The sequence below is a fragment of the Elaeis guineensis genome, chromosome 10, assembly GCF_000442705.2.
Source record: "Elaeis guineensis isolate ETL-2024a chromosome 10, EG11, whole genome shotgun sequence".
NCBI lineage: Eukaryota > Viridiplantae > Streptophyta > Magnoliopsida > Arecales > Arecaceae > Elaeis > Elaeis guineensis.
The window spans coordinates 23,009,759-23,026,211 of record NC_026002.2 but is presented as its reverse complement, the minus strand read 5'-3'; the positions used below and the strand labels follow the sequence as shown (position 1 = coordinate 23,026,211).

The 16,453-nt window shown below is 36.4% G+C and overlaps 1 protein-coding gene and 1 pseudogene across 2 annotated transcripts in view; both read right to left on the bottom strand.

Moving 5' to 3' along the window:
• Positions 1 to 55: 55 nt before the first annotated feature.
• LOC105059973 (patellin-6-like) lies at positions 56 to 3,102 on the bottom strand (annotated as a pseudogene).
• A 2,314-nt stretch (positions 3,103 to 5,416) lies between these two features.
• The window catches only part of LOC105059833 (twinkle homolog protein, chloroplastic/mitochondrial), a 35,462-nt gene continuing 24,425 nt past the window's right edge, over positions 5,417 to 16,453 (bottom strand). The window contains exons 14-21 of one of the 2 annotated variants that reach the window (XM_019855615.2): positions 14,176 to 14,307; positions 14,035 to 14,096; positions 11,643 to 11,726; positions 11,277 to 11,408; positions 10,952 to 11,048; positions 10,736 to 10,870; positions 10,577 to 10,644; positions 5,417 to 5,909 (exon numbers count right to left, since the gene is read on the bottom strand). In XM_019855615.2, coding sequence (XP_019711174.1) covers positions 5,855 to 5,909; positions 10,577 to 10,644; positions 10,736 to 10,870; positions 10,952 to 11,048; positions 11,277 to 11,408; positions 11,643 to 11,726; positions 14,035 to 14,096; positions 14,176 to 14,307 — 765 coding nt within the window. In that variant the 3' untranslated portion in view covers positions 5,417 to 5,854. The remainder of the gene's footprint in view (positions 5,910 to 10,576; positions 10,645 to 10,735; positions 10,871 to 10,951; positions 11,049 to 11,276; positions 11,409 to 11,642; positions 11,727 to 14,034; positions 14,097 to 14,175; positions 14,308 to 16,453) is intronic. The other variant, XM_019855616.2, reaches the window with a different exon arrangement.

The following is a 16,453-nucleotide window of genomic DNA, read 5'->3' as shown; positions in this document are numbered from 1 at the left end:
TTCTTAAGAACTCTTGGTCTTGTATTGGTACAAGACCTTTGTGAATGAGCTGTTCTCAATTGTCAGGACAACCTTCCCAGGCTCGCTGTTCGATCTTGCATGAGTTCCTCATGATTCTTGTTGAGCTCCCATCTTCTTGCCTCTCTGAATGATGATGGCGGTCATCAACATGAACAAACTCCTCTTTGTACCTCAGCTTCCTGTCCGACAAAGTCAAATCCCAGGGTAATTCCAACCTATAGGAACATCAAGTAGGAAATCTATTCATCATCAAGTACAATCTATTGCTCATGATCCAATGCATCGTTCGTGTTTGAGGATGCAAGATGTCGGGTTCATGTGCATGCATCATAGGCTTACACTTCCACAAACATGACCACATTTATCTTTACATATTGGTAAATGAACATCAAAACAACTTGTCTTTCTGAATGATGTCTGTTTGCATTCTCCAGCGTGGCCATAAAAATCTTCATGATTCATGAAATATTATTCTTTTTTTTTTTTTCATGCACCTATTCAAGGCTACCCATTTTACTTAAATTTATGCCAATGTTTTCTTCTTTTTTTTTATGAAAAGGGAGAGAAATCCATCCGATATTTATTGAGCAAAAAAAAACACGACAATAGAAAAGAGTACAAAAGAGGAAAAGGTATATAAATGAGAAGACCCTCCTACTTCCATACAATATAAGAAGAGAAATTCAAATTTTAAATTTGACATTTAGAACCCCCTCCAACCATCAAATATCCAGTAAATTTTGAAATTCAAATTTTAAAATTTTAAAGAAATATATTTTGTCACTGCTTGTAGAGCACGTCGATCGCCAGATAACTCAGTCGAAGAAGAATAAGAAAGTATCTAATCCTCTCCTTGCTTCAAACACCGAAATGAAAAATGAGTATGAGAAAATATATAAAGAGAGGAAAAGAGAGCCAGACTGATGAGAGAGAAGAGAAAGAGAGTTGTCTCACGGGCAGGAAAAAAGTGTAAGGCTCAAAGAGGAAAAGTAAGATGAACAGCCTCTCATAGAAAAGAAAGAGGAAGGGGCCTCACATAAAAAGAGAGAGGGAGGAAGCGAAGGAAGGTAGAAGGGCCATCACACAAGTAGATAGAGAGGAGGCAAAGAGGGAGAAAGAGAGGAAGAGAGAGTAGGAGAACCCTAGATTTTCTTGGCCATGGGATAGAAGGCCAAGGGAGAGGGTAGAAGAGAGGAAGAGAAGGGGGAAGAGAGAGAAGGAGAAAGGGAGAAAGAGAGGAAGGGAGAGATGGGGAGAGATAAAGAGAGAGAGATTAGGAGAGCAAGAAAGGAGAGAGGAATATTGGATCCATTGGCTGATAGAGCCAACCGATTGTCGAAAGCTTCCAAGGGAAAACTGAGGCACTGCTGCTACTATGCTGAGGAAGGAGAAGCGGAGGAAGTGTGGACACTACATCAAGATCAAGTAGAGCTATCCAACTACTGAGAGCTTGTAAGAAAAAATGGAGGCTCAACTGCTGCTACTACATTAAGGAAGGGAGAATCAAGGAAGGGTGTAAGGGCTACGCCCAAACATGTAGACCTTGGCAACATGAAACAAAACCATAAAAATTCATCAAATTGGTAATAGGTTTGGGCCTATTTTGCGATCACAAAAAGAAATGGGAAGATAGATGCATAAACTTGAATGATACTCACATTGCTTGCAACAAATTTTAGATAATTATCCTGAAGCAGCTGGGTGACCTGCTTCAGAGCAATCCTTGGCTCCTTCTTTGCTGGATCAGAAAAGTCATTTAGGTTTGTAATCTGAAGCATCAGGGCAATCCCTTCAATCTGAAAATCAAGCTTCTTTAAAATAGATCTTCTTCCTTCCATCATGCATGATACAATATAAGGCAAAAAAGTAAAATGGCATAGTAGATACACTAAGTAGAAGAGCCATGCTATTGCAGTTTGTGAAAACCATAGTGAACTATGTAGGAAAGTGAGCACAAAGAATTATAGCACTTTGACGAGGCATGGAGGTTGAGCAGAAACCTGAGAAGATCGAAGTAGTAGATTTTTTTAGATTAGAATGGATGACTTGTTCTATTTTTCTATCTTCTAAATCTGCATACCAAAAGGATCTTTATGAGAGACCCTATGGAAATGGAATTAGAGGACAGACCTCTCCAATTAGCAAGCATCAAAGGAGAAGAGATAGAGGAGATAGCCCATAAGGGCCTCAGGGGAGGTCCCTGTACTTGCGTATTTCCTATTTTTATTTTATTTGTAAAAAAAAAAAATCTTAAAAAGATATTTGCCTCAATTTTTTTGAGAAAAGAAAAAATAAATGAAAAAATAGATATAAACTTGATCATTTTTTTTATACATAGGGCACTAGGGCCAAACAGAAGATAAGAAAGAAAGCATGGGAAGGATAAACTAGACTTCTTATACTGAATATCTTTTTTCATTAGTTGAATCCTCCACTTCAAGAACTCCCTCCCCACCTTTGTTCCAAAAATCTTCAAGTACATCTTGTCATCCTTGAACGCCCCGAGACATTGCAACAAACAAGGTGCCCCTCATAGTTAATGCTATTTATATGGCTCACTACTGTAAGATTGACATTCAGCAACTCCTCATCAAGAACTTTGTCAACACTGAACACTTTCTTCACTGAAGAGTATTCTGAGATATCTCGTAAGCCTTTTTCACTTTGAACTCAAAAGGATCAGATCGGTGCTCTCAAAATCTTTGCTATAAGGGGCGCTCCCCAAATAGACATCTCCTTGTCGAAGACTTCAATCTCTTTGATCTTAGTTGCTTCAGCTACTTGTACAAACTTTTATTGTAGAAATGTGGGCTTTTCCTGCATGGATTCAACTTCTTTGGCCTTTTGCTCGGTAGCTATGCCAGGCTTTGCCTTTTCTTCTTTTCTACCTTCTTTGTTTTTAGGTTACACCTTCTCTTTCTCCTTTGGCTCAGGTTTCACTTTATCTCCTTCACCACCTTCTTAGGACTCAAGTTCCTCCTCCTCCTTTGCCTCCTCTTTCTCTTTCAGCTCAGTTTTCACCTTTTCTCCTTCATTGATTTTAGGTTTCTTATTCTCCTTAACCCTTTCTTTTTCCTTCATATTCTTCCCTTCCTACTTGCTCCTCGACAACCTCGATGGTCTCCTCTATATCTAGGCTGCATCAAATTTCACATCGATTGGCATTCTCGAGGATAGAGATAGAGTAAAAAGCTCTAATACTTTAATTAAGAACATACAAGTACAGCAATCTTCTTCGCTGTTAGAGGAGAGAGTAGTTGCATGGAGAGAGGGGGGCTGGGGTCCTTGCAATTATATTTGGGTTTGAACTTATTGAGCATAGGGACCTGCCAAAGATCACTAATCTAGGACCACCCAGAAGAGTTGTTGGAGGATCCTATCCTATTGATAGGATGTGGCAAGGCTGGAGAAGCATTTTTAGCATTACTAAAGAGCCCCAAAAGTCTTCTGAGTATATTGCATATTATATTTGGTTGTCCAGAAATAATCTGGTGGTTGAGTCGAGGAGATCTTCTGTGAGGTTTATCCTAAAGAGAGCTCTAGCTTAGGCTACTAAGATTGTTCACCCATCATCGATTGGTATGCCATTAAAGATTCTAGATTCCTAGGACCCCTTTCAGCTTATGGAGCAACCTATAGGGTGTTTATTACATGGGAGCCCCCACTCCCAGTCTTTTTTAAGGTCAACTTTGACTACAGTATAATTAACAGTAGAAACGGAGCTAGGTTCATAATCCACAAATTGGAATCAAGACTAGTAGCTATGGATGGGAGCCATCTATTTGAGACCATGCTATCGGGTATGAAATTGCGGGCTACCTAGGTGGACATCATCTATGCGAGAGTCATTCTGGGGATTGACCATCTCATCATTGAGATAACTCATCCACGATGGGAGGATGGATTCAATCAAATGTGATGTCAAACACCATCCGTCCGCTATAGTATGATATCTCCCTGCTACTGTGGAAGACCATCTCTCTGTATATCAGATATATCTATTGAGATGTGAGAAGTGCTACAAACTAGATCGTCTCTTTTATTATGAAGCACTCTAGAGAAATGCTCTGAACTGATGTGAGAACTATGCTGGGCCCATTTCATGATGTTTTGTTTTCTAATCTTTTTTATTACGTCCATACTAAACTTATATAAGTGCTCCGCCTTATCATTACAGAGAGAGAGAGAGAGAGAGAGAGAGAGAGAGAGATTCCCTACCTCTCTTTGTTTTTTTTTTTTTCAAATCCCCTAACGGCTAGTTTCTTTTGTTTTCTTTTCATGGCAAAGCGTTTCTTTCTTCCATGACCCTCGAGTATCTACAGATGCCAAATTTGCTTGCAGGTAAACTCAGTTTAGCCTAGACCAATATTAGGGCCAGTGGCTGAGAAACTGATGGAATTGGATGGCCAGGATTGATTGGACCAGCAATTTGGATGCTTATGAACATAACTTCTTGTGACCTTGGAGCAGGACATCAATATTTTATTGTACCAAATTTAGACCAGATGCCATCGTTGTTTTTTTAAATTAAGAAAACAAATTTATTTACTCAAATGCGAATTAGATGAAACTAATGACATTGAATTCAAATTGCAATATGATAGCCGTTTGATGACCCAACGTATGTTGTAGACTGTAATATGATGTAATCTATGAATTATTGAAGACACTTGATATAATCATGATATTTTCCTTTGGCTTAATGGCTTTTTCTTTGAGTAGTGTGGATATACTATACATAACATGTATAAAAACATCCATGAGAGCTAGCATATAAAAGTTCCAAAATAGTAGGAAGAACAAAATCAAGATAACCCAAGTATGATTGACAACATGAGACAACCTACAATCAAAATGCAACACCATTTGCCTCTCTGGAGGTATCAGCCACCACATTGTTTGATAGTTCTTCAAATAACCTTCTCTTCTTTTTTTTTTTCCCCCATCAACTTAATCAAGAATTACTCAATAATTCATTGATTTTATAATTATGTTATAATATTTTATGACTTAATTAACAACATACTTGATCTTGTTGCTGATGGTGATGATGCCAATTTCTTACTCATTTGACATGAAAGTCCAGCAACCTTCTGCCGCTAATTGGTTGTCAATTGGCACGAAATTTGATGGCATGGCATGTCACTAGCCGGCCACGTACAAGACGCCCTTGTTTGGGGGCCAAAATCCTTCTCGATCATTTAAAACAGTTCGTACATGTTTCCTAGACAACAAAGGCCAGAGAGATTACATAACCAATTTCTTACACCTTAAACGTTCAAATATTAGAATTTGATAAGTTGAATGTGGCGGATGGTATAACTCATCAAAGTTCCACAAATGTGATCCATGACAGGTTATACTGTAAAAGATAATGGCAACTCACAAAGAACAATAAAAATAAACCCAATCTTATGCAACTCTCATGGGTCGTCTCTGGGGACGGGAGTCTGAGAAGGCTACAAGGAAGGTAGACCAAAATTTTACAACCACGAGAATAAAAAGAGAAAATTTTAGTGACATGGATTCTACCCACATAGTGTCTTGTAGTTGTTTCAGATATACAAGCATGTACAGTGTGGAAACAACATAGATGAGCTTAGGTGAATATCAAAGCCTAAGCAACCTAGCTTAAATGAGTGAACTTCTAGCAGTGACTCTATACACAATGATGGTGCAACTTCCTCCAGACCCCTTGCAAGAATTCTGCGAATAGATACAGCAAAATTGAAGTGCCCGACTCTTCCGACATTGCATGCTCTGGTTTCTGCTCTGAGCTAAAAGTCTAACCTTTCTTCCAGAGTACTCTGTTCACCGAGTAAGCTAATAAGTATCAGGTCAAATTTTCCAGATCCTTGTCATCAATATCCATGAATTCTCCCGTGACCCTGCATAAAACCACAGTCAACATAACAATTCATTTGTTAGTTTAAATAAAATTAAAATGTTGAATGTCTAAGGCAAAATGGCATAATGTTATTTGGTGTTGGAAAAATTTAAAAAAAAAAAGCTCAAGAGGATTAAAAAAGGCTTTAAACCACATAGGAGATAACTGCAGCTAAAGCATTAGCTTCCTTATACAGTATTTTTGAACGACTGCAGCAATTCCCGCAGAATTGAAGTTGGACAGCCTTTTGGTGGATGCATATACAGAAGATGGACAATTAAGAATTTCTGGTTCTCATTGATAAAATGAAAATGCCAAGGGTTCTACATGAATCTGTAGGCTATCAGCCAGTATAAATAAGCATATAAATCTAACTTTTTTTTAAAAAAACCACATTTATCACCACAATTTCTAAATTTTGACATTATATGGTGTCGATATGAACACAAAATGTCTACAATGTTAATTACACGACTCAGATACGAAATAACGGTGACAAATGAAAAGCCAATACAAGCAATTAGAACTTTGCTCCATCTTTTACACATGCACATGACCTCAATATGTTCAAACATCATAGAAAGCAAATCTCAGAAGGATGATGGAAGAGCAACCCAAGACTACAGGGGGAAGTGGCAGTGGCAAAGATGGCATGGGCCTCTTTTTTTTTTGGGGGGGGGGGGCGGGGGTGGCGGGGTCAAAACAATGCAGACCTATTCACCTGACCGAAATCTGACCTGCATAACACAGTCCATCCGTTCACATCTTGGCTTCAAGTTAGATTTTGTTGACACGGTCAGTTTGAACTTTGGTGAGAGTACTTAATTCATGCTCATTATGTGCATCTTGCGAATTCTTAAGTTTCGTACTGATTCCCAATACAATCTGCACCAGTTCGAATAAAGGAGCAATGGATGAGAGATTTTAGTTTGTTTGAAATTCTTAGCCAATGCTGAGCAAAGGTCTCCCGCTTTAACATTAATTATGCATGTCTCTTCCTGGACATCAAGAGTTGAGGATAATAACAAGGGACTTACAAATAAGGAAGTCTCTCTGGAAGAGGGCATCCAAGAGATCACAAATTTCTGGGTGGGATTATAGAATTCTGAGTTTGAAATACAAAGAACGGTGGATCATCTCTTTTATGAAAAGCGGGAAAGGTGGGATAAAAGATTAAAACATCTCACTCACTTAAAAATTTAATAAGTTGAATCATATATAATTAAATAATTGACAAACTTGAATTCTTAACAAATGCATTATTTATTTCCAGTCATTTTTTGTTTGAATCTAGTAACCAAAACTAGGGCTAAAAATGGGTCGGATACCGATATAACCATATTTGTATCCATATTTTCCAACTGACTCGAATATGGATATAGATACTAAACTGATACCATAATTAGTATTCATATTTGTTCTAAATGTATACAAATACAAATCAGATATTAGTTCTATCCATACTTTTTTTATCTAAATATGGATATAGGATATTATTTGGACATAAATCAGACTTTTAGCAGAATTCAATGGCACAAACGTTAATTATATCATTATAAAGGATGGAATAAAATTCACTATGTAGATTGCATGCGACACATAAGTAACTAAGGCATAGTTATTAAGCCCGCATGGAGACTGACCTGGTCCAAGGGTCCAGATCATGGGTCCATCCAAATTATATTAAAATATTGAAAATAAAAAATTATTTTCATAATTTCATCATTTTACTCATCTTATTCATAATCTCATAATTTTTTATTTATTACTAAAAATATGTATATATATATATTTAATATTTAAGTAATTTACTATTGAATAGCATATGCATTCATATTGAAGAAGTATTTTGAATTTTATCATATTGAATAGTACTTTAAACTACTATTGAAATATTGATCAATTTAAACTCACATGTGCAACACACATGAACCAAAGTCTATTGGGCTCTCTCATTAACAGATTATATCATAAAGAATAAAATAAAATAAAGATTACATTTACTATAAGGATTTATTTTTATAAAATAAGGATTAAAATATGAAATACTACAATATATATCAACTGACCAGTTATGACCTGAATACAGAATAAGTAAAATAAACTACCGAGTACCAATATTGAATGAAAACACACATTACAGCTTGCTGATTGAACACTTGCCATATGAGTAAACGGTCACCAGTCCGAATCCTAGGGATCACAGTTTTAGAGAATCTATTACCAGATATCCAGCTCCGAATCAGAAAAGCCTTTAAAATACGACTTCAGATCCATATCTTGCAAGATTTATAAGTAGGTACCCAAATTCGGATCCGGATCCGCTTGGTACCAGAATTATTATCCAAATATGATTCTAATACGATATGAAGACAGATAAGGTTGGATTTATCTGACCAATTTCAGCCCTGACCAAACTTATCAAAGTTGGTAAAATTTTACTTTTCAAAAAAATATTTTTTTCTAATCCTATTCCTAGCAAATCAAGTTCTTTGACAGGCAGCAAAGATTAAATTACAAACCTGGATATAAACCAAGCGAACCAGACAACATGGATTTAGATCAATGACTTGTGATCAGGTCATGGCACAAGCCCAACCAATAAAATTAGTTACGTGAACTGAGACTACTTGATGGAGATGGGATGACATTCATGATAAGAGAGAGAGTAAGATAGCGGGCAGTTAATCCCAAGGTTTTCTTTCCCACTCTGCCACTTCACCCTACATTACCTTTTTCCTTGTATGCGATGCCCTCATTTTCTCCTCCACTCATCATTTGCAGCACCCCTACTCAACACTTGGGTCTTGTTATAAGGACATCCAAAGATCATGTTATACATTATCAAAATGCCAACAATCATGCCTGGCCTCTGATTGGGTTTCTAACTAGTCCATTCCTATCCCCAACCACCTCCGCCACTCACCTTCTCTCCTCTCCCCATTCACCCCATTCATCATTATATCCATTGTTATGCTTATCACCAGATGCTAAAGACCTCCATACCTAACTCTTCTGGCAGTTCAAAACCATCACACTAGCAACCAAGACCACCTAGCCATCAGCCTTGATAGCCATCCCAGCCTTGCCATCAGCCCTAACAAAGCAAACGTTGAAACTCACAACCTGCAGTTGAACCATTCATCAACACCCCACTGCTGCTTATCCTGTTCCTTAGACAAGTCAAAAGGACTAGGTCCAAGTCAACCCATCCACTGAGAGCCCTTGGCAACCCCTTCCATTAGTTTGTGTGTGTATTCTTTGACCTTCAGGTAGGTTGGGCAGCATGTTGGTCACATTCCCAGAGGGCAACCCAACCCAACCCCATCCACTGAGAGCCCAAGGCAAAAAATAAGAGAACTGGTAACATCACCTTGTAGATGAAGAAGCTCAGTATTGCAAAAATAACATCTTGTTCTTAGCAAAGCTAAAAGAAAGCCACTAAAAATCACAATACAAGATAACTGATCCATCCACCAACCCATCCACCAGAAAAAACATACTAGATGAGCCTCACTGATCTCCACCACAAACTATAGAACTACTACGGAATTTCTGAAGGAGGATAGTTTGAAATTATGTTCGCCATCAAGATAGCAGTTCAACTATGTTATGGTGTGGTTTTCAGCTCCAATGCGGCTATCAAACTTGTAGAGGGAAGAGGTACAAATGGGATCAGATACTTTCTTCTGATTGACTATATGAAATGCACCCTAATCAAGTTGTCTCCAACTTCTTGGTTGCTTGGGCTTTCTGATTGCTCAATAGACAGAAGTATCATGTCTTTGAAAGCTGGAACATACAAAAGGTTGGCCTATGAAAAAATAGTTATTTATCTACATTGGTTGGATGATCATTTTTCATCCAACATTAATCATGGAAACCACTCTTCTATTTATATTCCACTCTCTTGACCCATACAAGGTGAGCCTTGGCACAATAGTAGAGTTACTCCATTGTGACCTAGGTGTCACGGGTTCAAAATATAGAAACAGCCTCTCTGCAGGCAGGGTAGGGCTGTATAAATGCGACCCTCCCAAGACCTGCAGTGGTGGATGTCTCATGCACTGAGCTGCCTTTATTACTCCCTCGACCCATATGACTTGATCTGGTCCACACAATGAACAGCAGAATATGACAACATTATCATTTCCAATTGAGTCAAATTCAATGCTAACTTGTCAACCCCCTTCAAAATCTAGTTAAAACATTGGAAGAGAATACGTTAATTAGATCAACACACAACAGAAATGATTGATCAAGTCCAATAATTTGTTGAAGTCCTGCATTCAAGAGTTGCTGTCTTTAATACTGATTTCTCCATAAGAAAAACAATAATTGCACTCGAAACCTGGTACCCAGCAGGGGTCTAACTTAAGCTGATCAGTCTATGGTGCTGAATAATAGGTAATTAAATCAAGGAGTGGGTACATTCATAGAACCTAATAGATGAAAAAAGATGGCACCAATTTCTAAGTTAAATATCTTTCTCAAGTAATTAATGCATCTTTCTCCGAAGCAGATTTAAATATTTGAATATGTTTGAAATCTAATGAGATTTTAAAGCTTCCTTAGGTCCACAATTAGATCCAGGTCCTGTCAAGATATATGTCTCTTAAGCACATCAGAATATACAGGCTTACAATAGAACAGGAAAAGACTGCATACCGGTTATACGACAAGAAAGCCTCTCCAATATTTCCAATAACCTTATTTCGTACCTTCCGTACACATACCTAAATAAAAAAATAGTTAGAAGAGCATAAAATTAGCAAGGTACATATATCGTAAGGAATTATCTATTTTAAACAAAGAATTGATGTCAACCTGCACACGGTCAAGAGGCCCAGCATTTTCATCTCGATTACGATGAATCACAATACCATTGTCACATTTGTTTATAAAATGTGCGCTTCCACTAATATCATACATATTAGGCGGACCACCTTTCCAGTGTTGTAGCTGAGGCGAAGTCATTATCAGAAAAGAATAGATATAGAGAAAAAGTGTGCATGCAAAGGTTATATACATGATATGGAATACCTGTCTAGGATGTGCTACAAACCATACATGGCATGAATGATGCTGAGCAAAGCGCTTGATCATGGTAAGCATCTGACTCACATACTCAGTTTCTGTTCTGTTACAGAGAAGGCAAGAAGATTAGACAGACTAGTTTCATATACACCACGAAGAGATTTGCATTAAATAACAGCAAGATATAGTTTGAACCTAAGCAACTATTAGAACTTGTGACAGTAAATAAGTATCTATACAGAAGCCCCGATACAGAGAGAGATTTATTTACTGAGCTCTTCCATAAGAAATCAAATAAAACCATCATTTGGCAAAGTTGTAGAACTCTCACTGATTTGCAGGACGTTGGTGATCAAGTTCATTGTATGGGTCAATCACAAATCCACGCACCCCATATCTCATAACAGCAGCTTTAGCAAGGGTAAGAACCCATTTAATAGATGGAAGGCAATCATCCTCGCACCTATTACACAAACAACTAATATCAGTGCTAAAAGGCCCCCATAACATGATAAACCAACAAGGTTGCACAGATATTCAGACATAATAAACAATTGTAATTTTGATGGACTATACTAACAAGAAAACCAAACCAGTCCACTAACTAATGGTGTTCTTTCAATATCTTCATAAAATGAGTAAAATAAAAGCATTTAGTCACTTCAACAATTTCTTTGTGCATAAAGAACAAACTTACCGGATAAGATGAAATGTATCATTCAGCCATTTTTTCCCTTGTTCTAACTCCTCAACACTCATACGCTCAACAGATCCTCCATATCTATTAGTAGCCAGAAGCAAAAATAAGCTACTCAAGGAATCACATATATTTTATAAAATATTCAGAATAACCACTCAAGTTGATTAGAAAGCATATACAGGTGGAAAAACTATATTAAATGTCAATCATGTACATATGACAAAGAAAGCCTATCATAAAGGAAGCTCCTCCATTAATTATGATATGGTAAACAAAAAATGTTGTAGGTAATCTAAGTTTTCTCAGAAAGCAAATTCTGAGAATAATCATTGAGTAACAATATATGTTAAATTCCCATATGCAAGGAACTTAAAAGCTCTAATTTAAAAATAAAGGTTGTTTAATTTATAAATTCAACATGACTAAATTATGGTTTTTCTCACCTCAGTCTTCGATGAATAGATGTCAGAAGAATAAGATAAACTTGGATGAAGGAAAAATAGGAGAGAATGTTGAGCGTATACACTATAAAAATGCGCTGGTGGAAATTTGTTTACTTTGGATCTTCCATCATTTATTTGAGTCTGAAGTGTTCGTAGGTCTAGATTTTCATTGTCTGCTGCTTGGAAAAAATGAATAAACTATCACATATCTATATCATATCCCACCATGATAGTACTAAGCATCCACATCAAATCATGATAAAGTGTCCAAATCAATATGGTTCCTATTTTCTTCTTTCTTTTTGCTCAGACTATTCTCACAATGATTTCCATCTCAATTCAAGACTTCCCAGTTAAAATGGTTTATATTCTTGATTGTTAACAGGGGAGCCAAAGAAGGATCGACATAAGATGGTAAGGATGAGGAAACCATAATATTGGCAAATACATCACAAAGTAAAGATTTTCAATTTCATGATTTCAATAATTTTAACAATTTTTACAACAAAGGATCTCCAAATTATGTATAATCATAACTTGCATATTCAGAAAATCATATATAATCAGAGAATATCATAAGTTTGCAGAACATCCAAATACATCATAAAGAGAAGATCGATAGGCTGCATTGGTTGTGGATTGAAGGAGGGTAATGGAATTATGATCCCTTAAAACTGTTTACTCTACCATAACCCAATTTATTTCCAAGTTGGAAAGGACATTTAAAAAAATTTGTAGAGCCACTTTTTTCTACCTAATCTAGCAAACTACTCCACCCATCCCATAAGGTGGAGTAGTTTATTCAATGGTAAAGAGGACTAGGAGAAGTTCACCAATTTATTCCAGGTTAATATTCTACAAACAAATGCAGCCCAAGAGTTTGTGAGTGATCCTTCGCTTATGACTAATGGTGCATGAGGAACTCCCACATAATTTACTAGTCCCAACACTAATCTACTTGGCATTATAGGGAGACCAAAAGCACAGAAAAGGTTAAGAGGATGAAGTCACTTTATTTCATAATATGTAGTCCCATTCTTCCACAAAAGAAACTGAAGTTTATTTTCGTCAACTACATTTAACAGATGATCATATTTTTAAGGTGTTGCAACCTGAAGATCAATCACTTCATACAGATGAAAATAGAGAGTACTGTATGAAAATAGAGAGTAAATCAGAAGTGCAAAGAATCTCAAATAATAGTGTTGGATTATTATTAATAGCTTCATAGGAAATTGGAAGACTCGTAATTTTATTTTCCTCCTATATTTCCGTAATTATTTCTACTCAAAGACCTCTGTCTGGAGTCTCTGGACACTCCTTTTTGGGAGGGACAAAAAGTACTAAGTTGCAGCCACACTCAGTCAACGGCCACTTCCTCATAAATAGAATCATGCCATCCATATAGCTTTAAGGTCATTTTCTTTCTTTCATCGAGTATCACGTCTTGAAGAACTTGCAACTATTTGCTGATCAAATCATCGCAATCCATCATTGTCGACAATTTGATAAGTCAAGGGTTGGATGACAATAATGTGTCAAGGCCAAGTCAACCACATGCCTTTTGAATTCATACAACAGAGGCACCAAGTGGAGTCAAAAGCCTTATCCATCTCAATTAGGAAAAGATCATGTTTAAACAAAAGAACGATACATTTGCTAAACAAAAACTAACCGAAATTATAAATCAGGATTCTATGCTCATTTAAATCAAGGAAACAGTTAAGATCTAGTCTGTTGCACAGTGGTTAGTATATGAGACATCAAGAACTTTCAACCAATCCCAGTTTAATTATCAAAACTCAGGGATTAACATGGTAATGGAAAGTAATATTAGGTAGCTGAATGCAAGAAATAAACATTTATAGTTCATGGAAGTAAAGCTAGAAGTAACATAGAACAGAATTGTAAGGAGAACAAACATAATTAGATGACATAGATTTTACCTAGCATTGAAAAATGGTTTCTTAACATGTTTCTCCAAAAGCTTCCTTGCATGCTCCCTAACCTAAAGGCCAATAAATGCAATCATTTAATTATTAATCTAAAAAAAAAAGAAACATGATATAATGTTGGAGTGAGCTTGCCTTGTTTTCCATAGAGCATAGCACAAACTTCCACCCATGGCTTTCACTAATATTGCATAACAAGGCATCAATCCACTCACTTTTGCCAGAATTTGGCACACCTGTTATCACAGTCAGCTCTCCAGGCATAACCTGCACAAGAGAAATATATCAATGAGTTCTGCACAAAAATTCCCAATTTCAAATTTGTGAACTACAACTAAACATTTTGCACCTATCTACAGATATCACAAAAAATTACACAAGGGAGTGAGGTGGCCACAATAGGAACCCCTTCTGCAATTTACAACCATGCCCAAGACAATTCTTGTGCCTAGACGGTTGATCTGTCCATCAAAAGACACAAGTCTAGTGACCTAGTCACCAAAATGACAACATGGTTAGTGGTAAGAGAGATGGGTGTTGAAAATCCAAGTTGTAAAGACTCATAAGGCAAAGCTAGATATCCTCTCTCTTTGTTTTTATTCATTTAACTATGAATTTCATTCATTTTCTTATGCTTTGGTGGTTCAAATCACCTGACCCTGGTAGATCGAATGGTATGAAGCCCCAGTTTCTCTTGTGCTAAGATATCCGAAAAAGGGTGAAAGCCCCAGTTTCTCATGTAGCAGTTATCTTATGCTAATCTACATTATATTGACCCATCCATTCTTTCTTCCTCTGGTTAGATAAAATTACAACTAGAAAACCCAAATATCTTTTTTTTTGTTTTTATTGGTCTGCTAAGTGATAATGAGTTGAATGCTGTTTTTGAAGTTGAATTTACCATTTAACATTTGTTTCCCATTGCATGGATCCGTTCAGGACCAAGGATTCAAACATCGAGGTCCGGTGGATATTGATGACCAACTGATATAGTGCTAACCACATGGCGCACTGTACAAATGATATTGAGCCAGCATGCTTTCATACAGCCAATAGTCCCTTGGTACTGTCCATTTGGCCTCCAAATTGATTTTTCGATCATTTCCTTATATTTTATTTGTCTTAATGCTCTAATTATGCATAAATATGATGAGTGTATTGATTTAAATGTCCTAGCTATCATATCCAGTGTGCAGATTTTTTTATCTAATTTAATATATAATTTTACATAACTTGCAATTAAATCTACCTTGGCAAACTGTATGCGTATATTAATAATTAAAACACAATTAAGGTGTTGAAAATCCTAAAATTAATGAATGATGCCAAAATTTGGAGTGGATTCAAGATGAAAAAGCTCAGTACCAACAGTGATTTGAGAAATGAATGAAGATCAATATATTTACCATATATTCAATAACAATGACCACATCTTTCATATAGAATGTAGTTCATCACCTCAATGCCCCAAAAAAATGCCTTGTAGGCTTGTAGACATATAATAACTAACCATCTACATAGAGGAACTGTTGAAGCATTAAATATTGTTTAGTGCTGTTTTATATGAGATGCTTTAGAGACTAAAATATATGACTTCTCTTACGAGTTCTAGGTTCTAACAGTGTTTTGGTGAAATAAAATTTATGAACCTTTAAGATTTGAAAATGCATTTAACATCTAAAAGTTGAAATTTTGACCCAACTGCAAAACTATTGAAGTTAAATTAAAATTAAACTCAAAGTTTATTCTCAAGGAATCTTAAGTTCTGAGTATCTTGATTGAACTCAAGTAGGGGGTTGTTCCTCACATGTAATATTCTAATAAAAGGACACTTACTTCACCGTACCCAAAAAAAAGAACACTTACTTAAATAATATTCATATAACTAAATTTGTATTTAGCAGTTTGTCTATCTATATTTTCGCAGTTTGGATGCTTCTTGGCTGCTCCCACCTTCAAAGTTAAAATGGCAGAAAACATCAAAAAATTAGTTTAGAAGGCTTCTCAACCAGTAGGGAACAGTACACAATTGGTTTGGAACTGCTTCAAGCCTGATCTGGCGCTATCCTGGCAGTTCAGGCCTTGTTCGGCTAAACCCAGTCCTAATGGCCAATGTTGCCAGTCACATGACAGACACAAGTGTCAAGTGTCCTAGTGTCCAGAAGAGTTAGATATGAGAATCTTCAAAAGATTAGGAACGGAGACACATCTATATTATGTATATGCATTTGTAAATATTCAAAAATGACTATATATGATCAATAAATTGTTGTACCAATTACTTTTCAATTTGATAGAGTTGGCAAAATCTTTGCTTCAGAATATGTTAGAGTTGAAACAACCATACAGAGTAAGTGCCAGGAGTTCATATGTCTTGATATCAGGGTTTATTGACTTGAAAGGTGAAAAAGAG